A 27,642-nucleotide genomic window follows, 5' to 3' on the forward strand; every position below is an offset into this window, starting at 1 on the left:
TTGGACTTTGGTACAACCACCTTGGGTAAACAAAGGGTAAGTGAAACTGGAGACAAACTTACTGTGTCAGTTCACTCTGAAATAGCAGTGTCTTTGATTTTTGGTTAAAATATATACAGTATCCCATACTGTTGTATAGGCAAACCATTGCAGGAGTATCTGGCAGATGCAAAGGATAAAAGTGCTGTACTGTGCATGTGCCATTGTAAAAAGCAAGGCGGGGTCTGAACCCACGTTCTGACCTATTTATTTTAAAGCAATTCCCACACCAAAGGATCAGGCCAGAAACAAAACATCCATAGGTGCTTTCCAAACTGGATAGTAACCAACTGAGAGTCATACAATTGTGGGATAATTCAAGCTAGAATGGACCTCAGGAGGACACATGGCCAACCTCCTGCTCCAAGTGAGTCCTCTGATGAAGCCAAATGCAGGGTTTTTTGCAGACTACTTGTGAAGGCCTCCAAGGATGCAGACTGCCCAGGCTCTCTGGGCAGTCTGCTCCCGTGCTTCATTGGCCACTGGAGGGAAATGTTTTCCATATACCTAGTCTGAAACTTCCTTGTTTGCATTTCTGTTGTTGTCTTCTCACCAGGCACAGCTGGAAGAGTCCAGCTTTGCCATCTTGAGGACTTCCTCATAGGTATTGGGGGCTCCTGTTAGATCCCCCAAAGTCTGCTATCATCAGGCTGCTCCCCCAGCCTCTCATCAGAGGCCTGGGCTCCAGTCCCCCAGCATCTCACTGGCCTCCTCTGCTGAACTTGCTCTGTTCTATTGATGTATGCAGCTGTATTCTCTGACCCAGCAAATATCTAGTCTAACTTCATGCACCTGTGTAGTTTTGGTGCACCTGTGCTGTGATTTTTCTTGCTAACGGACTCCTCAGATATTCAGTGTTTTCTTGAGTGTGTATGTCTACAGGAGTGGGGCTTGAAAGCAAATAGTTATTTAAAGCAAAAAGATTAAAGTTATTTTAATTTTAAAACATGTCAACTTTGGTATCTCCCACTGCAATCTTGTAATTAGCAATAAAAGGTACCTCCAGACATGGGGAGGTAAGTGCTCTTCACTAGGCATCCATACTGGCCACTGTCTGACAGGATAAGGAGGTGAATGATCTTTGGTTTGACCCATACAGATGTTCTTTGCATCTTGTGTTATCAGAGATCATTAGCACTTACTTGATGTTTCTAACTAAAGCAGTACTAAATAGCTGAATTTTATATAATTACATCTTCAGTGTAATTGTTCATGAACACGTAGGTTTATTTTCTTAAAGGCAGATCACTTTCCTTATCAAGGCACAGGATTAACAACAATATTGATTTATTCTGTTGTGTTCAACTGTCTCACTCATGAATGGAGCCCCATTTTAAATAACTGTAGAATTACAGAATGGAGCAATTTAGGCTGGAAGGGACCTCAGGCAGGAATCCGGTCCAACTCTCTGCTCAAAGCAGGGCTAATGTTGATGTTAGATCAGGTTGCTCATTGTAACATAAAGTTTTGATCTTGAAAGCTTGTGTAATGTTTCAAAAAATCTCCCTCTGAGGAAAAAAAATACACTCCTTGTACTTTTGTTGATGTGAACCTACATAGCTTAACTGAATTCAGTCACAGGAACACAAGAGGCAAAAATCCTTGGTTACCAAGTCCTTGTGGACTTCTTCCAAATTTATACCAGTCTTGCAAATAACATTATTCATACATTTTGGTTTGCAGTTGGAGAAAAATTCAACTCTGGATTCTGAGTATCTCTTATGTCTGAGGCTTCTCTTAATCAGATCCGGAGTAAAAGAGCCACATGCTGTTTTTTCCTCAAAAAACCCACAAAACAATAAGGGAGAGGGAAAGAGGTGATGACTTTGTTACTGTACTTTTTACTCCAGTGGTATTTTAGATGGACATGGTGGACATGTTGATAAGCATGTTTTTTGAACAGATACGCTCCTCTAAGGCCAACAAAAGTGAGGAAAGAAGGAAGTTGTTGTGTTAGGTACAGAGAAAGGGAGTGAAAGAAAGCTAAAATTTTACTAATAATTGAAGTAATTTCATCACATTTTGAGTCATAAGCTTCTGCCTTTGATTAATGCCATTTTGCTTCTCCCTACATTTCACAAGAAGAAATTGCTGAATCCATTTTTTATTTTCTGTAAGTAGAATTCTACATTCACCGAGTGTAACTGAAGGCAGAATATAACCACTCGCGTTTTAGCAGAAAACTTTATATAAATTGTCTGTTTATTCTTTAAAAGTAGATACACCAAAAATAGCATTGAATTTTTAAAGTTTCCTTAATTTTATACCATTTGTTTTTCTGTGGCACAAACCCTTCATCTTTTTAAGAAATACCAGATTGTGTAGTTTTCTAACTAAAAGTATGATGTCTTGTTAAGGGTATTAAAGCCTTGTTTTAGTGACTTTCAGGCATTAATTAATTAACTAATTCAATTATTCTGATCAACAGAAGACAAATATGTGGCTAATAAAATGTATACTAGATATATTCTGTAAGTAAGAGAAAAGGAGTAATGCTTTTTTTTTTCCTTTGCTGTTGGTTTTAACCAGTTAGAAAGTGGTCAGGGCAGTGCCTGTTTCATTAAAACTTCTAATCTTTTCCAGATTCACTGGCTTCTCGTGAGAGTTCTGTCTTTCTGATGCCACAATAATGTTTTCAGAATGGGGGGCAAGGGAAAGTTGTATTCTGTGGCATTTCCTGAGTAAGGACCATGTTCTCTTTTCAGACATTTTAGTCTTTATACTTTTCTGCATCAATTTAATTCCAGTTTGGTGCTGGCACCCAGCATCACCCAGGCAGTGGGCAAGTGAAACACACATGGGAGTTAACAGCTGCCCTGTGGGGGCAACAGATTCTCTTGTGTGGCATCAGAGCTGAGCCTCTGGCACCAGTCTTGAATGCCAAGTCAGTAAACCTCCTCAGACACTGAAATGAAGCTTGTCCTTGAATGTTTTCCTGAAGTTCAACACTAGAGATCAATATCAGGATGATCAAGTGCAGCAACTGTTTGCAGCCAGAAAATGTCCTCAAAATAATCCTTGATGTTAGCACTTCTGTGCATTAGCTGGTAGGTGTTACTAACCAAACACAACACCATCAGACAATACATGCATTGAAAAAAAATGATGAAAAATCTTGAGGAAGGGAATTTTTCTTAAATCTTTTCAAGTTAGGTCTTTTAAAGGTAACCTGTCCATGAGAATTTTATGACAGAAATGTCACCACTTCTAAGTTTTGTGCATAATTTAAAAGTACAGATTCCTTTTCACTCTGCTGTATCTCCTCAAGATGAAAATGTGGGTTCTGCCTTTCTCAGAGATGACTATTACACATTATGGGCTGGAGGAGCCCAGGCATGCAGGCTGTTCAGGCACACCACCACTGACATTCAAAGGGAAATGCCTTCCCCTGCTTCTGAGCATGGGTGTTGAATAAGTGTCATTCACTTAATATAGCCAGCTTGGGAACTAGATGTTTATCATTAAAAATAAGCAGAATTAAATGACTGTGTTTAAAAGCATGAAAAGAGTTCATTGTGAATTAGACTGTGCTGGGTACACACAGTGCCTTGCAAAGGTTTATGCAGACACAGAGCAGTGTTTTGGACCCCACTCTATAAAAGGGATGCGGACAGGCTGGAGAGGGTCCAGAGAAAGGCCACAAGGATGATCAGAGTGCTGGAGGACCTGCCATCTGAGGAGAGGCTGAGAAAACTGGGTTTGTTCAGCCCTGAGAAAAGAAAGCTTTGGGGACCTTATTACAGTGTTCCAGTACTTAAAGGGTGGGTACCAAGAAGATGGAGACTCCCTGTTTACAAGGAGTCACGTGGAAAAGACAAGGGGTAATGGGCACAAGTTGCTCCTGGGGAGATTCTGATTGGACACAAGAGGTAAATTTTTCACCATGAGGACAGTCAAACATTGGAACAGTCTCCCAAGGGAAGTGGTGGATTCTCCCACATTGGACACATCTAAGTCTCAGCTTGACAGGGGGCTGAGCCATCTCAACTATATTACCTAAAAAGGCTGGACCAGGTGATCCCTGAGGTCCCTTCCAACCTGGCATTCTATGATTCTACGTCTTTGACCTTAACATTTTTGTTTGATGCCATCTTCTAGTCCATCTAGAGTAGAATGTGAAATGCAGTGACCTCAGGACTAGTTTCTCAGTGAGCTTCCAGTGTGAGTGCACTTTTTTGCTCTTCTTCCACAACCTCGTTTCTCTACTTTTTTTTCAAAACTTGTTATAAAAGTGTTTGAATGTATGTAAACATAAATATGACGATCCTAGGCATAAAAAAAACCCCACCACTTTCAAAGCAAATAGAAAAAACTGCAAAAAATACATAGCTTAATTTTTCAGCCCTATATATGCTTTCTGGATTCTTACAGGGTTTTTTTCACTGCTTTTTATTGCAATTTCATAAATTCTGAAACATTTCCATGTTCAAATTAAATATTAGGTGAAGTATATTTGTCCTATTTCCAGAAAACTGCTGTTACCTTCTGTTGGGAATCAAAGTGTGAAACTCATCTCCTGTGAAGTTTTGCTCACTTCTAGCACTATCAGATGTATTTTTGCTGTAATAGCTATTGCAGCTCATATTTACCACCCAGCTACTTTCTCAATGAAAATATTTCTTACCCCTTGTATCGGTGTCGTTTCCATCCAAGCAATGCACTGTGGAATTCCCAAGCTCCACATGGTCAGTAACAGCAGAGTGTAAAACCAGCTGAGCGGGGAAGTGTTCTGGTGTTCTTCAAAACCTAGGATGAAAACACGCCCAAGGGGTTCTTGTGTTTCATCCAAACCACCAGTTTGTGGGACCTAAGAGAAGGCCAGATTTCTGTCCCACTTCTGTGCTGAATTTGACTTTGTACCAGCTCATCAGCCTGTTCCATGTTTGCCAGCCAGGCTGCTGATCCTGCAGCCAGAGCCATGAGACTGTGCCCCCAGCTCTGCCCTTCCTCTGCACGGGCAGGTCTGGCTGCAGAACCAGCACCTGTCTCGGAGCTGCCAGAGCAGCTCTCCCAAGAGTTGAAAGTCAATCTCTTAAATTAGTTTGGTAGCCAGTCTTTTATTGTAAAAATAAACAATACAAATTGAATATATATATTCTGTATACTATCTTTTCCAGTAACTGCACTTCTTGTTAATGAGAGATAAATTAAAACCCAGTAGTATCTAATGATGCAAACCAGGCACTGCACCTATGGAGAGTGCATTGCAAGGCACTTTGGAAGCAGCATTAAGGTAGGCTCGGGTCTGACTGCTGTGATGATCGATAGGTGATTATGTTTCTGTTGTATTTATGTTCTAGCATATAAGTGTTTGTTAGCAGGATGTCAGTCCTCAGCTGTGGATGGGTTTACTTATTTAATCCCTTAGGAAACAGTGCCTAGAAGTTGTGTTGGTTTTGTTCTGGAATAAGGGTAGGAGCAACACAGAGCAGATGCCAATAACCAGGCAAACACCGCTTTTTTTTTTTTTCTTTGCATTTCTGGTGTCCAGCTAAGACTTGTTTCCATATCCATTTGCTATCAAGATGTTTTTTACTTTCCAGTACTTCCAGGGATGAGAAGCATCTCCGTTCTGTGGGTACTTCTAGATGGAGGAGGAAAGAGCCAGGACAGCGCAGAGCAGGGGCAGGCAGGCTCGTGGGGACGTGACCATCAGCAGGGCAGGGGGACAGGGGTTGCAGCAGCAGCAGGACAAGGGGTGCGGCGGCAGCAGCGGCAGGACGGGGTGCAGCAGCGGCAGGACAGGGGGTGCAGCAGCAGGACAGGGGGTGCAGCGGCAGCAGCCCCGGGGCGCTTCGCCGCGGCACGCGGGCGGAAGCGCGAGGGGGCGCAGGGCGCGCGCCGCCGCGCCGGGATTCCCCCAGGGAATGACGAACCGGCGGCGCGCGGCGATTGGCTGCGCCGGGCCGAGTTCTCCATTTATGGACACGTCGCGCGCGCGGCCGGTGCGGGGCAGTCGCTGCCGCCGCGAGCCCCTGCGCTCGCGGGCTCGCCCCGCCCGCCAGCTGCGCGCGCGCGGGGAGGGCGGGTCGCTCGTTCCCTCAGTCCCTCCGCCAGTCCCGGGGCGCCGGCCGGTCTGCGCGGAGGCGGCAGCCGCGGAGCGCCGAGGAGCCGCCATGGTAGGCGCGGGGCTGCGGGCGGCTCTCGGGGGCTGAGCTGGGGGCGGCCGCTCTTGGCAGGAGAGCGAGGCTGCCGCGGCGCCGGTCCGTTGTGTCTGCTCGCGCTTCGCCGGGCAGGGGCGGCGGGCAGCGCTCCCTGCCCCGCGCTGTGGAGGGGCCGCGGCGAGGGGCGGTTCTGTAACTGGCTCTGGCGTGTGGGAAGCGGGTCCGTGCTCGGCACTTGCTGGGACGCAGCGGGCTGGGAGCGAGGGGCCGCCGGCCCTGTGGCTCCCAGGTGGGTGCCGAGGACGGGGCACGGCGGCTTCTCGTCAGTCGCGTCCCGGGACAGGCCGGGGGCGTCCGCCCGCCGGGCTCGGGCAGGACCCCCCGCGCCGCCGGTACGAGCCTTGTCTCCTGGCCTCTCTCGCCGTTTGGGATCTAAAGAGGCTTGGCGTGTTGGTGTAGGAAAAATCCTGTGGGGAGGTAACGCGGCGGCGTTGTTGAACAACAGGTGACGCATCTCCGCTCCAGGGGGTGCTCCTGGAGAGGCTTCTGCGCGGGGACCGCTCCCCTCGGCTGCTGTTCTCTGGCGCCCGCGTCCCAGCATGGGTGTCTGCTCCGGCCCACTAGGGAACGGATGGGCTGCGAGAAAAGTAGCGTGTGTGCAGCGAGTGCAGCTCCTGAAACCAAGGTGTTTGGGCGCTACAGCTGACTGCTGGGTCTGTTAAGTGTCTGGAATGATAAGGGGATGCGAAACGTATCAATGCTAGGCTGGGGAAAAGCTGAGCTTCAGCAGCAGAACCAGGTTTGTCTCTAGTAATTGATTCCTGATGATTGATAACAGCTTTCATGCTGAAATAATCCAAGTAATGACTGGGACTGCCTGTTACACAAGAACTTAAAGTAGTGAAAAATCCTTTGTAGTAATAAACTAGGCTAAAATCCATAACCTTTAAACAAGTAACTTATTAAAAACTGTCCTATAGTTGAATACTAAAGATTTGAGAAATAAGATACCGACAAGATTTTTGCGTTATTCCTACTAAAGCTCAGCTGAGGTTAAGTTTTTAAGACTGACTGACCTAGTCCTTGTATATTCAGAGCTTTACTGACTTAGTGGAGTGTTAGCTTGGGCCCTTCACTTCCAGTATCTTTTAAAGGATGCCCCTCTTTTGAACAGTGTCTGTGCTTTGACTTCCCCAGGCAAGTACAGTTGTGCTTGGTTACACTTCTGTTGACCACAAGTATTTGCTTTAAATAAAGTTAGGACACAAAAATGTCTGTTTTGGTCAAGGGTAGTGGTACTTCTTGTCCTGTTACTGGTAAGGAGCTTTGAGTAAGATAGGTGCGTGTGTTTTGTGTGAGTTAATTGTTTAGCCGGGTGGTTCAAATCAACTTGTTAGCCTTTGCTGCTCAGTATTTGCTGGTTCTTAGACACCTGTGGTGCTTACAGACTTCCTGGTAGAGTCTATATATCAATACGTAGGCCATGGATGTGTTAAATGGAGTTGGAAATCCTTGATGCAGCTCCTTCTGAGATGTCTACCTATTTAACAAAACTGCTGTGAGACCAGCACTTCTGTTTGTTGATTCACTGTGGACTCTTAATTCCTTTTTAATGAAAAGTTTTAATCGTTCTTGTATTTACATATAACTAATTGGTAACATAGCCAATGAGTTCTAGTTTATCCAAGTAAGAGAACTTGTTTCTTCCACATTTGCTTTTCAGCAAACTGTTCAGGCAGTTAGTCTTCAGCTTGTAATTTAATGCTGAAGTAGTCTTTGATCCTTTCACTGTGAGATCTCAAGCTAATGTGAACTGTATTTTTAAGATTGTCTAAGTAATTATTACATCAAAACCAGAAAATACTGTTTTAAAAGTACTGCTTTTTCTAAGAATTATGCCCAAACAATGATTTGATAATAATTAGAAGGTAGTATAGTGTGACTTAAAAAGCTGGCAGAAGGGTTACTTGGCCAGACTTAAAATGCCTGCTGACAATCACAAAGCAATATCCTGAAACTTTATACTCGTTCTGCACTGTATAAAAAAAATAAATCACATTATTTCCTTTACTTTTGTCTTTACAACTTTGATTCCTGTGGAAGAAGAAAAAAGCAGAATGTTACAGGAGTTGTGTTCTCTAAATTCAGTCTTTTCTGCTGTATCATCTCTGCAAACCTTAGAGTGAACTTTTCCTCCTCTGACAGGGTCCACAGTGCAGGGTGCTGAGTTAACACATCAGTTTTGGTTGTTTTCATGCTTTTCAGGCAGCCTGATGCAGCAGAGCATATAAAGGTGATGTTGGTGTACATGTGCCTTCTTCTCTAGCCTCTGTGCTATGGTGCATTGCCCTGTGCAGGTCTGCTGGCAGGATCGTGCAACTCTGTGCAATTTAGCAGTGCGTATGCACTTTTTTACTGTTTATTTTTAATCCAGATAAATATCAATATCTGGTTAACAGTGTGGTTTCGGTGTGAGATCTGTAGACATGGGATGGGGGAGCTGTTTCATGGCTGTATGCTGCAGCTCAGGATGGGAATGAGCAACCGTGGGGCAAAACTGCATTCAAGCTGGTAGTTTTAATGAACATGTGGCAAGTGTTTACATTTTTCTCCTGAAATGCATCGATTTTGTTAACTGCATTTCAGTTTCCAATATTCAAAGTAAACTAGAGCCTCTAACAGCTTAGCTGAAACTTGTTAGTCTTCAAAAAATGTACCTTGTTTAAGTGTATAGTAGTCCCACTCCAGTTAAGGACTGAATCCTTAACGTTCAGGAAACCTCTCAGCAAAGCTAAGCTGAAACTTACTGAAGTAAGGTCAGGTGAACTTCGTGCGACTTTTGCTTTTGTACTGTGAGTTTGGACTTCGTAGTGTCATTAGGTGGTTCATGCAGATGCACTGGAGGTTCTTATGTGGAGTCGGATAGAGAATCTGTATCATGCTGCTAAAAATAACCTTGTCACATTAATGCGACATTAATTGAACATCTCATTTAAAGTAGATCTGTTGTCTTTAGAGAAAGATTGTTCCTCTGAGAACTGTCAGTTGGCTTTGACTCTCTTAAGGATAAACATTTAACATAAATCAGCAAACAAAATTCTGTTTTTAAGGCATAAAATACTACCATATTAAAAAAACCAAACAACACAAACCCAACGAAAACACAAAATCAAATAGACACTCCATCAGTAACCCATCAGTGATCAGTTTTGCCTCCTTTTGCAGTCTCTTCCTAGATTAGTTCTGAAGTTTTGTACTGATTTGTTGGGGAGAGTGAGAGGGGAAGGTTTCAAGAGAAAGCAGGTTCAGCAATATCTTGAGTTACTCACAAATTATTAAGCAAGCCAGGATTGTCTAATTCACTTATGTTAAGGGAAAAACAGTTCCTCTGTTGCCTTTAGCCAGCGTTTCAATGCTAAGCATTTTTCTGTAGCACTGCAGTCAGTATGTGCATTTTATGTGGGCATGTTTAGTGTCTTCATTTCCACCTCTTCAACAAATATGGAAGGTTGATTCTTTTAAAGGAATCTTGGGAGTTCAGATATTTATAGCAAATCCAGCAAGATGCTGGGAATGTCTTGATTACATGTGGTGTCCGTGAAAGTCTGCAGAAATAAAAATCACTCATTTAGTTTAAAAGGACTTGCTAGCCTTTAGGATTTGGTCCTAAAATAGCTAATCTATGATGAGAGTTGGGACCTTAGAATCATAGAATCCTAGGGGTTGGAAGGGACCTCAAAAGATCATCTAGTCCAACCCCCCTGCCAGAGCAGGGTCATCTAGAGCACATCACACAGGAACGCATCCAGGTGGGTTTTGAATGTCTCCAGAGAAGGAGACTCCACAACCTCTCTGGGCAGCCTGTTCCAGTGCTCTGTCACTCTCACAGTAAAAAAATTTTTTCAAATATTCACCTTGAACCTCCTATGCTCCAATTTGATCCCATTACCCCTTGTCCTATCACTGGTCAACACTGAGAAAAGCCTAACTCCATCTCCCTGACACTCACCCCTTACATATTTGTAAACATTGATGAGGTCACCCCTCAGTCTCCTTTTCTCCAAGCTAAAGAGACCCAGCTCTCTCAGCCTTTCCTCATAAGGGAGATGTTCCACTCCCTTAATCATCTTTGTGGCTCTGCGCTGGACTCTTTCCAGCAGTTCCCTGTCCTTCTTGAACTGTGGGGCCCAGAACTGGACACAGTACTCCAGATGCGGCCTCACCAATGCACAACAGAGGGGGAGGAGAACCTCTCTTCACCTACTAACCACACCCTTTCTAATGCACCCCAGGATGCCATTGGCCTTCTTGGCCACAAGGGCACATTGCTGGCTCATGGTCATCCTCCTGTCTACCAGGACCCCCAGGTCCCTTTCACCTACACTGCTCTCCAGCAGGTCAGCCCCCAACCTGTACTGGTACATGGGGTTTCTCTTCCCCAAATGCAAAACTCTACACTTGCCCTTGTTGAACTTCATCAGATTTCTCCCTGCCCAACTCTCCAGCCTGTCTAGGTCTCTCTGAATGGCAGCACAGCCCTCCAGTGTGTCAGCCACTCCTCCCAGCTTTGTGTCATCAGCAAACTTGCTGAGAGTACATTCTATACCCTCATCCAGGTCGTTGATGAAGTTGTTGAACAACACCGGTCCCAGTACCGACCCCTGAGGGACTCCACTAGTCACATACTTCCAACCAGATTCTGCCCCATTGACTACAACTCTCTGCCTCCTTCCTTTCAACCAGTTCTTGATCCACCTCACTGCCCGATCATCAAACCCATACTTGATCAACTTATCTACAAGGATGCTGTGGGAGACGGTGTCAAATGCTTTACTGAAATCCAGATAGACCACATCTACCGCTCTACCATCATCTATCCACCTAGTAATTTCCTCATAGAAGGCTATGAGGTTAGTCAAACATGACTTACCCTTGGTAAAACCATGCTGACTGCTCTTGATGACCCCCATGTCCTTGATATGCCTAGAGATAGTGCCAAGGACAAGTTGTTCCATCACCTTTCCAGGGATGGAGGTGAGGCTGACTGGTCTATAGTTACCCGGGTCCTCCTTCTTGCCCTTCTTGTAGACTGGAGTGACATTTGCTATCCTCCAGTCCTCAGGCACCTCTCCTGTTACCCATGACTTAGCGAAGATGATGGAGAGTGGCCTAGCAATGACCTCGGCCAGCTCCCTCAGCACCCTCGGATGCATTTCATCCGGACCCATCGATTTATGGATGTCCAGATTACTCAACTGATCCCTAACCCAATCCTCATCTACCATGTCAAACTCCTCCTCTATCTTGACTTCTTCTGAGGCTGTATGAATCTGGGACTCATGCGGAAATCCTGCAGGAGTAAAGATAGAGGCAAAGAAGGCATTCAGCACCTCTGCCTTCTTTATATCCTCTGTCACCAGGGCTCCCACCTCATTCAACAGTGGGCCAATATTGCCTCTAGTGTTAGTTTTGTTAGCTATGTATTTGAAAAAACTCTTTTCTATTATCCTTAACCTGGCTTGCAAGGTTAAGTTCCAAGGAGGCCTTAGCTTTCCTAATTGCCTCCCTACATCCTCTGACAACAGTCCTATATTCCTCCCAAGTGACCAGCCCCTCCTTCCATGATCTGTAGACTTTCTTTTTCCACTTAAGTTTGCCCAGCAGTTCCTTTTTTAACCATGCAGGTCTCCTAGCTCCCTTACTAGATTTCCTAACCATTGGGACGCTCTGATCCTGTGCTTGCAAGAAGTGGTCCCTGAATGTTGACCAGCTATCTTGAGCCCCTTTACCTTCTAGCACCTTGTCCCATGGGATTTCCCTTAACAGTTGATTGAGGAGGCCAAAGTTTGCCCTTTGGAAGTCCAGGGTTCTGGTCCTGCTGGGTATTCTGTTCCTTCCACACAGGATCCTGAACTCCACCATCTCATACGATCTTAAGTGTATCCTGCAAGAAAGTCACAAGCAAGACACTGATGCTTCTCTGTTTGAAGGGTGCTTTCCTGTCTGGTGCTGCAGACAGTAGCATAAGCTCAAACCTTGCTTTCTGTCAAACGTGGAATAGTAGAGAGTGTAACAGCATGTGCTTTGCATTATGTCTAGAGGTACATTAATGGAAAAATCTTCCAACTATATGGTGTTTTGGTCTGGCCAATATAAAAAAATTCATAAAACACAGTAGCATGTTCAATAGTAAAGCTATTAATACTTGATATGTTTTGTTTAGGTTTACAGTGTATGCATGCTTTCCCCTGTTGCTCTCTAGTTTAGACTCCCTAGAATGGTTTATGGATATATTGTGTATGTCTGAGCACTTTTTCAGAAAACACAAATGTATGCAGAATGTTACGCAAATGCAGCTTTTGCAGCTGAAAACTGAACTCTTCATTGTGTATGTATGTACATCTTAAGCATTTTTTCGTATTTTCTTTTGCCTTCCGGAATTGCTCATATATAAGTAGCTTGTTGTGAAGGAGATGGGGTGACAAAGCTGTTAGTTTAACTAGACTATTTACAGCCACATTTTTGTAATTTGTATGGATAACTTACCCTAGTCTTACTGCCTTGTCTTAAAGCATTGCTGTGTTTGTGGAATGGGGAAGTTAAAACAAGCTTTTTAGAGCCTTTGTAATAGCTAGCTAATTAAATGTTAGCAAGCTTTTACTGAGCTCTGAGCAAGTTCCGTCATTCCCATCTCAACATGGAAAATGTTTCCTTGCTTGAAACACTAAAAAGTTGTACGTCTCTCTGGGGAAGTCTTCTCACCTTCTTTTTGTAAAAATTTCAAATATTTTTCCTTTAAAAATATCAGTTTAATCTCTTCCCAGTTTTAGGAGTTAGTGTAAAAGTGACATCCATCTAAATGGTTGTGCACTGCTTTATCCAAATTATGTCTAAGAATAAAGGGTTTTGTGCTTTTCCTAATTTCAGCATAAGGTTTCAGAAATGCATGTATATTTAGGTATGCCTTCTAATATCATACGCATCTATTACTAGTATATAGATAGAGAACAAGTAAATTAACACCTTAAGAGCTTCAGAAGAATCCTTTATAATATAAAACCTAATTAGATTTAGTTTCTGCATCTTATGAGAAAGGGAACAAAAAGACAAGAGGTAATGTTTCCTCCTGAGCTCCTATGTACACTTCACTGAGGACCTCAGATGACCCTAGGAGTGTAGTAATACTGTAGTTCTATGAAGAGTTCTGACACAGATGGTTGTAGTGCTCATAGAGACTAGCCTGGGATCTGACTTACTGTGTTGGCCTGTGAGTTGTCAGGTGTTTGCTTACCCTTTGGTTCTGGTTGTTGCCACAGTACTTGACTTAAAAATGACAAATATATCTGCTTTCCTTTACAGTTTCCTGAAATGCTATTGTAACATAATACTTCAGTCTGTTGTTGGTTTTGGTGTGTTTTTTTTTTTTTTTTTTTTTAGGAAGCTGTGTGGCTGCTGGAAAGCATTAAGAGCTACCTTAGAAAGGGATTTTGCACCTAATTAAAACAGGCTTTGTTCTGGGATTTAATAGTGCAAGGCTAGGAGGAGTAAAATCAAATAAGAGATTCTTGGAACTGGGAAGTGTGTGTTACAAAAATAAGGACTTGGAGAAGAGTTCAGTCCTGTAAACAAAGAAATCACCAGGTGTGGGCTTTGGCACGTAAGGGTTTTACTTTTGCTAACTTCGTGAATGAAGTCACTTAGTGCTATCCAAAGTCTCACCTTGGATATAAAAAACAAAAGTCCACATCAGTGTGAAAGGTTAAACCTTTTGGGGAAAACAAAATCAAGGTTCTCTTACAAATTTTCTCTTCTGTTGGGAGTCATTAATTTCCTCGCTATCCTGTTGTCTGGCAAGAAGCTGTTCTGGTCAATACTGGTTGCTAGCAAATGTCCAGCATTCCTATTACTCCTGTGCAAGTGTCTTTTTACTGCTTGTTTATGGAGAAATATTACAGGTGTATGGGCTACTATTTAATTTCTTTAAACCACTGTAGCTGAAGGACTCTTAGCTGTTCTATGCTCTTTAGCTTTTATTTCTAGTAAATGGGTGTAAAAAGTATTTATGAGTATCAGAGAAATGTGGCAAAAGTAAATGGGCATTTTCTCTCTGTGTTAAGATCAGAACTCTGAGACCAGTTTCTTACTTTGACGTGTTTAGATGTTCTTGTCACCTACTTGTTATGACTCTTGGGCAATCTTAGCCTCCTCCTGCACTCCTGGGGGAGCTTGGGTGTGAGAAGCTGTGTTGTAGTCAGACCTTCCCGGGCTCCATTACATCTGTCCGATCTTCTACTCCCTTCCCCCACGTTCCTGAGATGCCTATCACTGTCCTGCCCAGGAAGTATGGCTATCACTCATCTCCTGACTCATCCTCACCTTCCAGCTTTCCTATTTTCCACCTACCGATTTCCTCCCCTTCTCCTACCCTCACCTCTTGAAAAACACGAGCACCACTTGGGGAGAGCAGGTGTGCAGTCATGTCCTGGCAGTGCATGGGATCCATTCTCTCTGTGTCACTAAGTGATGACTGTGGTGGGAGAAGGTTCCTTAGACTAAAGCATTTCCACACACTGAATCTTACAGGTGGTTTTTGCCTGTTTTATTAAATATTCTTCATACAAATCTGTAAATGGCTTTGGAGTTAGACAGTTCGATGTGCAGCAGCAAGTACATCAAAGCTCTAGATTATTTAATGTAAATACCCTGAGAGGGAAGGTGTGGTCAGTTATCTCTTTCTCAAGAGACAGCAGCATTTAATTGGCATTGATGGATTGGGTTAATAAACAGTAAAGTGTATTTCTAAAAGTTTCCTGAATTTAAATTTTTTTTAATTGCAAGTGAAAATGTCTTTTTTTTAAACAAAGCCAATGGAAGAGCCGTTAAGGAAAGCAATACTGGCAATGAGAGTGTGAGTCAGAGTTATAAGATGTGGTGCTTACTGGGAAGCAAATTTAAGAGGTGCTTTTAAGCATGAAGCATTACCTACCAACATAACTTACTGAATTAAAAAAATAAATGTGAACTTTAAAGCCAAATGTGAGCAGATCTTGAGCATGCTTCATGATCAACACCACTCTGAAAGTGTAAAAAGGACTACATTGTGTCTGGTGCTCTGCTCTCCTGTCATCTGGATAATTCTTTGGCTGCCACAAGTGTCTGGTGAAAGCCACTTCTGGTTTTCAGGGGAACAATGCAAAAGGCAGCAGCTTTATACTCTTGGGATGGGATGGTGAGGAATCTTTCTCCAGCCTACTTCATCAAAAAAAGAACATAAATTGTCTGCACAAAAATATTTGCCTCTATAAGCTATTTTGATACTTTGTTCAGCATTCTGAAGTCTAAATGTGAGGGTTGGCACCCTTCAAACATGGCTAGCAGTTGTGTAGTGACTAGCTGCAGTTGTCCCTGTGCAGGAAGTGTGAGGTTTTTTTTTTCCTTGCCAGCTCAGAACCACTCAATGAATCACCTTCATCAGCTGAATCTGAGTCTTTAGCCAATTCTCAGTCAGCCTTGTCTGATTTAAGTGTTGAAGTCATATTCAAGTCTGAACAATGCACTGATATCCTTTATAAAACATGTCAAATGTTCTTAACGCTCAGGGTTTTAAATCTTTCATGCTTGTGTCTTATGAAATACTATGCTGCAGATGTTTGATCTTGCACCTAGGACTTCTGTTTTCAATCTGACATTCCGCAGAGTTGTGAGGCTTTACATTCTAGGCAGTTTACCAGTGCACACGGTTACATTTTGCAGTGATTTATTTTATATATTCCTAATAGCAGAAATAGAGGAAGGGGGAAGTTGGGACCCCTTGACAAGTAAATATGCTTGCAGTGCCAAGCAGTAGACAAGAATTTCTCATTTTTGTTTTTTTCCTGCCTTGAAGGATGCAAGTCTGCACAAATGCCAAAGTGCTTCCAAATTTGCTTTTGCAGTAACTTTTAACCCGATGCTATTTCTAAATTTGTAAAGATGTATGCTGAGATAAAGTGTATTTGAATTTCTTTTAACAACAGCTGCCAACATGTTTAAAGTCCTTTGGCTTCCAACCCCTTTACACTCTGATAGCTCAGGGAGTCTGGGGATTAGTAAGAAGATTCCAAGGACAAAAGTTTACCTGTGTATTGTAGACATGTACAGCTTTAGCATTCTGTTAGCTGTGTTTTACTGACAGGTGCCAGACACCTTTTGATCACTGGAGTTCTGAACTGGAGGTATTGCAGATGTATTGGTATATGAACTGGAAAATACTTGATTTGCTAAGTGAAAGCAGTGTTCTTGAGGCATATTGAAGGGGTACTTTTGTTAAATCTAATCTTGAAGGCCATTTAATGGTACTCAAAAGCAAGTGCATACTTTTGAGTATGTCTTTTCTTTCAGTATTGAATAACTTGATTTGTCTGTTCATCAATCATGAAATTATTTTTCCCTGTTGTTTTCCCTGACTGTACTCAGTACATACCTACAGAAAGGAAAATGTGGAAAAGTATTTATAACAGTAATTGAGAATTGCCATAGTACAGATATATTTAAATTAAATGGGGGATTTCAGATTTGGTGAGATTTATTCCAGAATGGATATAAACAACCCATCCTTTCTTGCTGAACATAGAGGTACTACCTATCTAAATAGTCTGAATTAATAATTCTACAATATTTTTTGGTAAGGCAAATGGAGCATGGATTTTGTATAGTTCCTCTGTCTTGGTATTGGCACTTAAAAATTACTGTCTAAATATCATGTTTTTGAAAGATCTAGTGTCAGGATGCAATGATCTAGGGGCAAAAAACTAATTAGTCATGGGAATCCATTGTTGTGTTGGATTCTTGTATCCTATTTAGTTCTGTAAGTTTTGTTGATTCTTGATAATAGTACATTTTTATGCAAGGAAGTTACACTGACACTACTTCTGTTAGGAAATGTCTCATATCTTTCCTACCATAATTTGAGTTAAAGATTTGGACACTATGGAAAGTGATGTTTTGCAAAGCAAGATTTCAATTACATACAGTTTCTATACCATATAATATCACGCTGACACTGTTCTTGATTAGTTCCTGAATTCTGAATTGCTTTAGTCTGTGAAAACAAACACTTGACTTTACCAATTAAAATTCAATTTGTTCAACTAAGAACAGAATTAATTGTTAGATGTTTTTTTTGTCCACTTAAAAACTGCCTTATGCACAGTCATGTTTCCAGGACCTGATGCTGTATTGTTGGTAGTCTCCAAAGCCTTTTTCAGTGCTTCCCCTCAACTTTAAATATATGCTGGGAACTACTATATTGGTCAATAATTGCTAGATTCAGCAAACCAAAGATTCCTACTAAAACATTCTGGTCTTTGCAGTGGAAGAGTGAAAATAACTTCTCAGGGTTGGGCAATTGAAATGTTAACAGTTTGTGAGGGTATCCTGGCTGTTCTTTGTGTAACCTGCAAGACTTGAATAGACAGGAGTAAGGTGACTTTTTGGAGTTGATTTGCCCTGGTGGAAGGGGAAGTATAGACTTTCTGCTACACACTAGGAGCTTAGACCTGCTGTGATTGTTAGTGGTAAAAGAGCTAAAAATGCATAAGCTATCCTTAGCTGTATCCTGACTGTTAGCTATTTACTTACTGTGCAGTAGGTGTTGGCTTTGCAGTGCAGCTCTTCCTACTTCTGTATCGTGTAGCCAAGGGTTCCTAATGACAGATGCCCAGAGCACACATTTACTGGTTGTGCTAGTAACGGGCTGACACTAGCACATAGTGCTTGTGAGAGGAGGGATGTTTTTCTTCCTGTTAAGTAATGAGACTCAATGAATCCCACAGGGTTTGTCTTTGGTGTCCAGTGTTACATTCTGTTTGCCAGTAGTTGAATGCAAAGTCCTTGTAGGAACAATGTTTCCAGAACCGTGTAAGGACCCTGGTCCCAATCAGTTGGTGATCCTGCGTTATAAAATGGACTATCAGCAAATAACTTTAATCTTAAAGCTGGAGCTGCAGTAACTTCTACAGACTATGCTATTTGTTGTGGGTTTTTTTAAGATTAGTTAGGCTTGACACAGGGGGAAAGAACTTGAATGTTGTTTGTCACAGATAGAGGTCCTGTTATGACACTGCATATGTCTGTATAGGTCTGATTTGAGATTTGGCCTTTAATGAGCAGAAACTTCAAGCAGAGTCAAAGGGAGAGAGGATAAATGACTTCATTGTAGGAGAGACCATTGCTTATGCCATTTTGCTGGGTTTAACTTTTATTGTCTCAGCATTGGGTTATAACCACAGAGCTCAAGGCATGTTCATTTTCAAATGGGAAGACAGGTGGTCAGAAGTGTAGCTAACCAAGTGAAGGAGGACTTAACAGTGCCTGAGTATCCAATATGTGTAACTCGAGATACATGTTGAGTACCTTTTTCTAGCAAATAAGTATGTTTGCTTAAGCAGCTTAGATATTTGTAGCTGTCACTCTTGTCTTACAGCCCTATATAATAGTGTATCTGCATGGCAATAAAGGACTAGATCCAATGTGCTGGAAAAAATATTAATCTGCTCAGTTAGATACTTGTTTTAAACAACTGTTGAATCACCATATATGATGCTATATGGTTAACAAAACTTATATCTGATACAACTGAAAGGGGATGTGTTGTGATTTAGAAAAGGACATACAATAATGAAGATCAATCTGTTCTAGATAAAAGCTGTCTTCAAACACGCAGGATATATATTCTCTACAGAACCTCCTGCAGTCTCCACTCACCTTGGCCTCATTGTCAGGAATATATTTAACAAAGTGTTTGAGCCTCTTGGAGTCTACAAAGTCATCTAACTTAAGTAGCACACAATAGTAGAGAACGGATTAATTATTTCATATAGGTAGTACTATTGTTAACTGACAGTTTTAAAATTGAAGGGAATACTTTGTTTACCAATCCCGTTGACTTCTCCAGAAGTCTGAGAGCTCTCCTCATGAGTACTGCTCTTAAAACTTTTCTAGTGGTAAATAGGAATTCTGGTTCCAGGGCTCTTAATGCCTGAAATACCAGCACACCCAGTCCACAGAGATTTGATCTCAACATGGAGATTAAGTTCATGACCAGCAGTGGTTTCTTCCTCTAGTTTACTTTGTTTTTATTCTTGGTTCATTCTAGGAACACTTGAGAGGAAACAGAACAGTGGCTACCTATTTCCATATTTGGTATTGTTCTAGACACAATGACCATCCTTCACTGAAAGAGAAGGGTCATACAGTGTTTCTGCACAATCTAACCTTCCTCAAACCATGGGTTAATCTTAGCAAGGTCATTTTTGGTTTATTTTCCTTTTTTTTTTACAGTGCAGTTTTCTACATGGAGTTACAGTGATGTTAAGCATTTAGGTGGCACTAATGGGATGGATTAAGTGGATCTGCGTGTGGGACAACAGAGCTTTTCTTTATGTAGTCACAAGTCCTGGTTGTACAACAGAGTTTCCATTGGCCTATACATTAGCAGTGGTGTATTTTAAATTATAAAGAAGTTGAGTTATTAGAGGTTACAAAGTATTTGTAGTGAAATGAACACTCAGCCTTTAATTTCTGATAGTGGAAGAGGAAAGAATAATTAGAATGTTGATGTCAGTTGCACCTCCTAACTTACTCCTTTTTTTTTTCTCAAGGCCTGTATTTGGCATGGGGATCATGGCACTTTATCTTCCCAATACAGATTCAGCCCTAAACCTGCTTTCTTACAATCACTAATAAAGCCATACTGAGAAAGAAGCAAATACTGTGTATTTCAGAAAAGCGTAGTAATCACTAGAAATGTACTCCCTACTACCTGCTTACATAGATAGCTGCCTTACCCACTCCCATACAATTCACCAGTAAAAATAAAAATTAATTCTGTGACAGTGGATTTTGATCTTTAGTTTAGGAGTCCTGAGTTTGACCTTTTCTTGTTCTTAAGTATAGCAATCTGTGCTTAAACTCAGTATAGTTTCAGCTGCATGTGTTGGACTGCCCAAAATTAAGCTATTGTGGATACTCTTGACACAATTGAAAACTTCCAGTTCTGGATAAGTAAGCAATGTCTGAAGCCCACCCAGATGAGCAGAACACAATGTAAAATTCTAAATCTGTTTCAGTGTTATAGGATAAGTTTATAGACTTAACTTTTTTTTCCAGTCCTGCAAGTTTCTTTTGTGGAAAGTTTCTTTTTGTGGGAAAGAAATAGCTCTTTATTCTGAAAACCATCTTAAATGTGTGAAAGACTGCAAGTTCTGTAGCAAGTATATTTGGACTGTATTAACTGTACAGCCTGTACCTTTAGTGTATAGGCGGATGATTCATAAACATTTTGCCGTCACTAAGGATAACCTGGTGGTTGTGAAGGTAGTAGTTTGAATTTAATAGACAAGCATGTTGTTACCACAATTAATGAATTAGTCATGAACAGCTAATTAGTCTGACACACCTTGAGAATGTTCACTACTGAAATGAGGTTTTCTTTTGTTCAGATAATTTTGTAATGATACAGGCAGAAGCGTTTTTATAACTAAGATTGTTAGGTAACTCTTTCACTTGTCCAGCACATGGGTCTGTTGTCAGACCAGAATACACTTAAAACTGCACAAGCAGTTAGACTTGTTCTGCTGCTGTATGGTAGGATGTTTCTTTGTGCTGAGTGTGACTAGAGTCCAGCCTTGGAATTGCCCAGGACAAAGCAAGCTGAGCTGCTCCCATCAGTTCCATTGTAACCTGCCTGTTGTGGTTTGTACTAGATCTTCAATACTCAAGAACAATACAGGGAAAAGAGACTTCAATCCAAAACGCCATTGGTAACTTTCTACTGTTCTAGAATGCACTAAAGACTTTGGGGAATTCTTCCTAGTCTGTACTTCAAACTGTGTAGCTGGAGAGTCATTATGGGGGTTGTTAATTACCTGTTGTGAAGTAGTAATGGTTGTGAATTTTTTCATCTGAAGGAGACTATTTTTTAATACCCATTTTTATTTCAAAGTTATTTTACCTGGGACAAACATGCTACAGTTTAAGATCTTAAAATTAGAAGTCAAGGTTATTTTTTTGTTTTATTGGTTGTTTTTTTTTCCCAGGGCTTTGAAATATTTTGTCATTCTGCTCTTTACAGATGTGGAGTAGTAGGCTAACTATAAAATACTAATCCTGTTGCTGTTTGCTCATTGAGAGTGCAGGTGTACAAACAGGAAAAGAAAAAAACAAAGGGGAAGTTAATATCATCTGATTGCCAAAACAAAAAAAGCACCAATTCAGTAGCTAAAATTATGTTCAAGCTGGTAACAGGATACAGTGAACAATAAAGAATGTTTTTTACATTCTGTAGCTAAATGTGTCCTTTTTAGGGCTTGTTTTGCAATTATTCTTGACCAATTGAAACTCTTGAGGTGGGTGGAGGTCTACCTCATTTAAATAAACCCACATACTTTTTTTGGCATGGTATCTCAATGAGACTATCACTAAATTGGCAAAACATCATGAAGGATAAATATCTAATAGGAATCTATGGAATAATTGGTGTTAGTTATTTCCTGTATGCCACAGACCACGAGTGTGTGTTAAAAGATACAGGAAAACCCTTCTGTCATGCTAGCTATTACTGTATGATTTAAAATGCAGAGTATTTTTTGAAGTTGCTGTCAATAGTACCTTAAAGCAATACAGCTGCTTTAGAACTGGACTTCAGAGTAATAAAAAACAACAAAATGAAAACAACTAACAAAACGAAAAACAACCTATTCTTGCAGGATGTTCTGTAGCATCTTTACTACAAAAAACTGAAACCTCTTTGATGCTTTTTAAATTGTGTTGGCCCTTTTGATAGCCCTTCTGCTGATCTGGTGGGCTATTACTGACTCATCAGTCTAAATCGCTAGTCTTGCTCTCTTCAGAAACTTGTGCTTTACCTGCTGCTCTCGCAAGCAAATGCTACATAAATCAACCCTTGCTAAACATGGAAATTTGACAGGAGCAATTCCCAAAGCAAGATAGCTGCAGGCTGCCTCCTCTGCTTCCTTACTGTGTTTCAGTGGAAACAATTATTTTGGCACACACTGCATAAAGAGCATGCAGAAGGATATCTGCCTATCTAATGGTCTAATTCTTTAGAGATTTTAAGAGGTACTTTCTTTAACTGGATGAGGCATGCTTAGCTGCGTGAAATAGTTTTTCATACAGTTGCTCAGATTAACGTTTTGTAGGGGAAAGAAAAATGCACAAAGGACTGGGATGGTTAAAGATCATGTTTAATGTGTGATGTGTTTTTCCACTATTGCTTCAGTAAGATGATACATAGAACAGTGCATGTTAAAGGAACCTTGCAGAAAACAAGCTTTTCTCAGTTACTGTACTTCAAATAAACCAAAGCATGTAATGGCATCAGTGGTGGGTTTGCAAATCCCAAATCTGTCACAAAATGACCAACCCTGTAGCCATCCCATCTTATTTACTGAAACAGTTGAAGTTCTGTGCCTTTATCCTCTTTTTCATCATACACTTTAAGTCATATAACAGGACAGCATAGTGGCACCTTGATGGGCCAGCCCTTCTGAACACTGACACTACACCCAGTGGCTTTAGCAGAAGTAGTAGGAGAGGGCTTGGATGTGAACTGTGTACTCTTACCTCAATCCACACCTGGTCTACAGCTACTTCTAAATGCTCCAGTAATCTGATGAAATGTTACATGGTAAAGCCTAGGAGTTTTTCAGGAAGTTAAATTGAACTGAAATCAACAGACATCTGAAATGATAGTGAGCTTGTATAGTACTGCATATAAAACTTAAAGATTTAATAGAAAACTGTAAAGATAGTTATTAATCTGCATGTTAAAAACTTAACTAGGTGAAGTATTCTAGTGCACACAGGCTTTTAGATGCATGTTTCTGCATTTAAATACAATGCAACCTACAGGAGAGGCATTTTGAATTGCTTTTGTTGTAAACAATTTACAAATTTTACTGAAGAACAGTTTCTACTAGTGTGTTCTTTTTATTTAAAGAAAAACCAAGGATTTCCTTAATTTAGGTGAGTATAATAGCTTTCATTAACTGGATGTATTAACAATGGAATGAGTCAGAAATGCTAAAAATTCTGTTCTCAGTAGAAAAATAGGCAAGATTTGCAGATTGGTTCAGTTGCTGGCAGCTGTTATCTTGCTTGTTAAAAAAATATCTGTTTGTGTAATTAATTACTCTGGTCTTGTTTTTTGTTTTACTGGACTTAGTTTTGTTGATATTTTTAATGCATGGTTTTTAAAGGTTTCCTTGGAGGATGTTTGAAGCTCTAACTCCATAAGCAATTAAATGTGTTACTGACTTCAGTGTGGCAGATTAGATGGAATCTCTTTTGAGGGACCAGCCCTCAGGACCCATACTTGCTGGAATTGGTGTCAAAATCCTATTGTAACCACTCCAACAAAGTCTTGTTTGCATCCCTGCCTGAGAGGATGGAGACAACCATGATGGCTGCATATGGCCTGCAGCTTGCATGTACAGCAGTTGAGATAAGGACAGTGATCAAGGGGCAGAGATCCACTCCAGCTGCTCAGTCTTATGACTCAGTCAGGCTTGCTCATCCTTGGGGAACAAGGAAACAGAGCCTATAAAACAGAGGGCTGTAATGGTGGGCTTGGGGAGCCTCACTGACACCAGCTCTCCCCCACTGGCTGGCCCAACGCTGGATCCAGGACTGGTGACTTTATCTCCTGCTATTATAAATACCTGGATGTTTAATGATTTTTCTTTTTAAATTGTGTTCGTAATTAGAGATCTGTTGGTTTGGAAAGCCTCAATGAGTTTCAGTATTTTAGGTGTTGAATAATTCATGCTAAACTTTGTTTACTTGTTGTTTATGGCACCAAAGTACCTCAAGCAACTGATTAAAAAGACTTACCACATTTCTTTATTCACGATTATCCTCTGGCTAGTAATACTTAGACACAACTATCTTGGCAAAATCCTAGCTATGTTTCTGTGAAGACTGGCACTATGCTGAGCCTCAACATTGCTTGATGAGGGCTGTCCAATTTTTTCCTGTTCCTGTTTTTTTTTTAATTCCATGAAAAAAAGTTCGAACACACTTTAAATTTGGCTTTTTCTGTTTTTGTAAAGGCACTTTTCATTACTTTCAGGTTTCTGTGGATGCTTTGACGAAGTATAAGCAGCTTGACTGCAAAATGAGCTATGTTGGAGTGTTTTGTTAGGTTTATTGGTAGAGATTGAAGTGATGTTTATCTTTGTCCTTAAGAAACTGAACACTGACTTGTTCAAACTTGGCTAAAGCTATGGTCTGTGGTAGTAGCAAGGAGTAGCTTCATTTTTCAGCAAATTACCAAATGTGGTAACTGACACTGGTTACAAGGTATTGTCTGGGACAATAGAGAAATAAAATCTAACCTGAAATTGCTTGGAAGAACTTGCCTGTAAGGTCATACATAAATATTTTTTCAAAGGAAGAAAATAGATTTTTATAAAAATCTCAATGCAGAAACATGTACTATATCAGTGCCTTGACATTGATCTTGTGTGTATTCAAACTGTATAGGCCAATGCTCCAAAAGTTTATGGCATTGACTTGGTTCTCGTCATCTTAAGAATCTCATGTAATCATATTGTCATTAAATTAGGGAAAGCACCAAATATACAGTAGTAAAGAAAGCATAGTAGTTGTGGTATGCAGACTATGGCAGTGTTTCTGTTGCTGCACATACCATTGAGAGGTTGAAAGTCTGACCTGTGTCTTAGGCTGTTCTTGGAGCTGCCTGTTCTGAACCATTCTGAAGGACCAGCTGAGCTACAGACATCTGCTTCAGAAACCAATGGTCAGCTGAGATAGGAATGAGTGTTGCTCACAGGAAGAAGGGACAAAACCAGACAGCCGTGTAGTAGCAGAATTAGAAGTTGATCTCTGACAGCATGAAAATGGAATAAAGCTCTTTGTGCCATCCAGGAACTGCCATGAAAGCCCTGAAAATGGACCTACAGGTTTAGGACTAACCAAAGGCTAATACAGCATGTTGAACCCTTAGCACCAGGGAATTCTGTAGAAAGTGCCACTATTTCTTAAGCTGGTAATAGGTATTGCTTCTGGAATGCTCTGGATTTTTTTTTTCCTTATGGTTCTCACTGTAACTTGCAGGTGCCTCAGTGTTTCTAGGTCAGGTGTGTGGAAGGCAAAAAACATTGGTGTGGAAGCAGGAATACATTGGAAGGGTTTATCAAAGTTCATGGCAACCCTGTATGGAGTAGTTGAAGATAACACAAAGTTGAACTCTAATGAGGAACTTAGTCACTGAGTATCTCTGTCCATCTGCATGCCTTGCTCAGGATGACTGCACAGCTGAGGAATGTGTGGCAGAATATTGGCCTGGTCCAGGCTAAAGGTATAGCTACTGGTATGATATTTGGGTCACATTTATAGCATGGCTGAAAGACCTTGAGCCACTGTTGTGGTCCTGACAGGGTCATAAAGAGTATGTTATTTAGAAAGCTGGCATGTAAGCTTAGAGGAAAGCTACTTTGAGTGCAAGCTGGGTTTTGAGACAAAGCTTAATTTTTAAAGGACCACAAATCCTGGCTTTAACATGAAGTGTAGAAAAAGGCAAGCCTCTAAGGGCTTCAACAGTGTGCTGAGCTGCAGCAGCTAACAGTTAAGGGATATTGATCGTCTGAGCACCTGGTTTGTGTCCAGGTTGTTCAGGGGTGGAGGAAAAGAAACAATTCAGCTAACAGCTGTCTCTTCTGAATCAGATGAAAAGTTGTTTAGGTGGTTTTAGTTTACCTTTTAAATTATTTTTTTAGTTTATGTGCATTTCACTGGAGAGCTCAGAGTTTGAATGAACCCTGGAGTTGAAAGCAAAGTACATCACAAACATTTAAGTTTCATGTGGTTTTGTGTTGAAGCTCTTCAGGCACAATTTAATAGCAGGCTTAAGTTTTTTTCTTGATTCCCAACCCCTGCCCCCCTCAAATTTTGAAACCTTGTGATTTAGCTTGAATTTCACCTGTTCTGAGCTTTCATAGTGAAGTTTAACATTTTTCTTAGGATTGTAAAAGCTAGCTAGCCATTTATTTTGGAGACAAGATGCCAAACAAGTAGCTGAATTAATCATGCTTAGAGTTGTTTGATAGAGAAGTTCTTTGAAGACTTTAATGAGATCTACATGTTGATAGGGATACAGGAGATGGATGGTGATGGAGGGAACCTGATGAATATAAAATCATGCTAAACACCAATTTACATTAATACAAATTGGGGCGGGAGACACTTATTTGGCTTTGGCTTCAGTTTTTGCATGCTTGACACATCTTAGACTGCTTAAATGAAAAAGATCTGTAGTTAAATGAGGTGGCTTCAACAGAGAAAAATGTTGATACATTTCTGACAGAAAGCCAGAGTCAGAAAATGAAAGGGCAAAGAAAATGCAGCATCCCACTACACCACTACAAACATTCTTTAGGGTAACTTACCTGCAGCCGTTCTTTTTCCAAAGCTGATACTGAAATTATCACTTGGTTTCCATTTAACAGAAATAGTTTGAAGCCTATGTATATTTATGATGCTGATACTGAATTACAAGGTGTAACAGACATTTAAATTTGGTCTCTAACATAATTTTGTAAAATCAGTGTTACAGGTTTTGTGAAACAGCAGCAATCTAAGCCTACTGGAGTGTATTCAGAGCTGCGTTAGCTGGCATCTTTACTCAAAGCATAATTATGCCAACAAAACATGTGAGATGGAATCTGATATTGTCAAGGTTGCTCAAACTAGGACAAATATGTATCCTGATAGTACCAGTTTCTTACAGCAAATGTATGAAGAATGCTAGTTTGCAAATGAACTGGCTTGTTCACGGATCTGAAAAAGCTTATAGTTATGAAGATAGCTAGCTGTCTAAATTAGCTTGCAGTTAGCTTTCTTGCTTCAATAATAATTGTAATGCTAGATATTAACTTTAAACATTCTAACATTTTAAAAAATGGGGAGAATAGCAGTTGCTATGCGGAGACTTGTCTTTTGTAGACTGATAGGAAGTATCACTTTACCCATTATGTGAACTTCTGCCATAGTTAATAAAACAAAAGATACTGCAGATGCAGGGATGGTACACATGCAGTGGTGCAGCCTACATAATAACCATGAAGAGCCAGTCTCCTAGCTGCTGAAGGTTATGCTAAAAAACATTGGGCCAGATATTTCTATAACATAATTCAGCTAATAACCATGGTGTTCAATGGGAGTGGAATGAACTTCTCATATTCAGAGTGAATGCTTCCTCCTTTTTGGGGCATCAGCTTAATTGACAGAATGCAGTGAGCTACTCAGCCAGCAGAGATAATGTTTAATATTTTTTAGTTTTATTTTCTTGAGGTGATTTATGAATTATTACAGAAATATAAGTCTGCTGAGCCAGGATACAAGTTTGATATGAATTAGAGTAAGTAATTTGAAACACGGGATTTGACAGGAAGAAGATACGACAGCCTTATGAAATCTT

At 40.9% G+C, this 27,642-nt stretch overlaps 1 protein-coding gene across 3 annotated transcripts in view; it reads left to right on the forward strand.

Moving 5' to 3' along the window:
* The first annotated feature begins 6,104 nt into the window (after positions 1-6,104).
* Positions 6,105-27,642, forward strand: part of MYO1E (myosin IE) — a 90,609-nt gene continuing 69,071 nt past the window's right edge. For all 3 annotated transcript variants that reach the window (XR_007890393.1, XM_051628075.1, XM_051628076.1), the window contains exon 1: positions 6,105-6,158. Coding sequence is in view for 2 of the 3 variants with exons in the window: in XM_051628075.1 (XP_051484035.1) it covers positions 6,156-6,158 (3 nt within the window). In the remaining variant the exon portion in view is untranslated. The remainder of the gene's footprint in view (positions 6,159-27,642) is intronic.

Source organism: Apus apus, chromosome 10 (genome assembly GCF_020740795.1).
Source record: "Apus apus isolate bApuApu2 chromosome 10, bApuApu2.pri.cur, whole genome shotgun sequence".
Lineage (NCBI taxonomy): Eukaryota > Metazoa > Chordata > Aves > Apodiformes > Apodidae > Apus > Apus apus.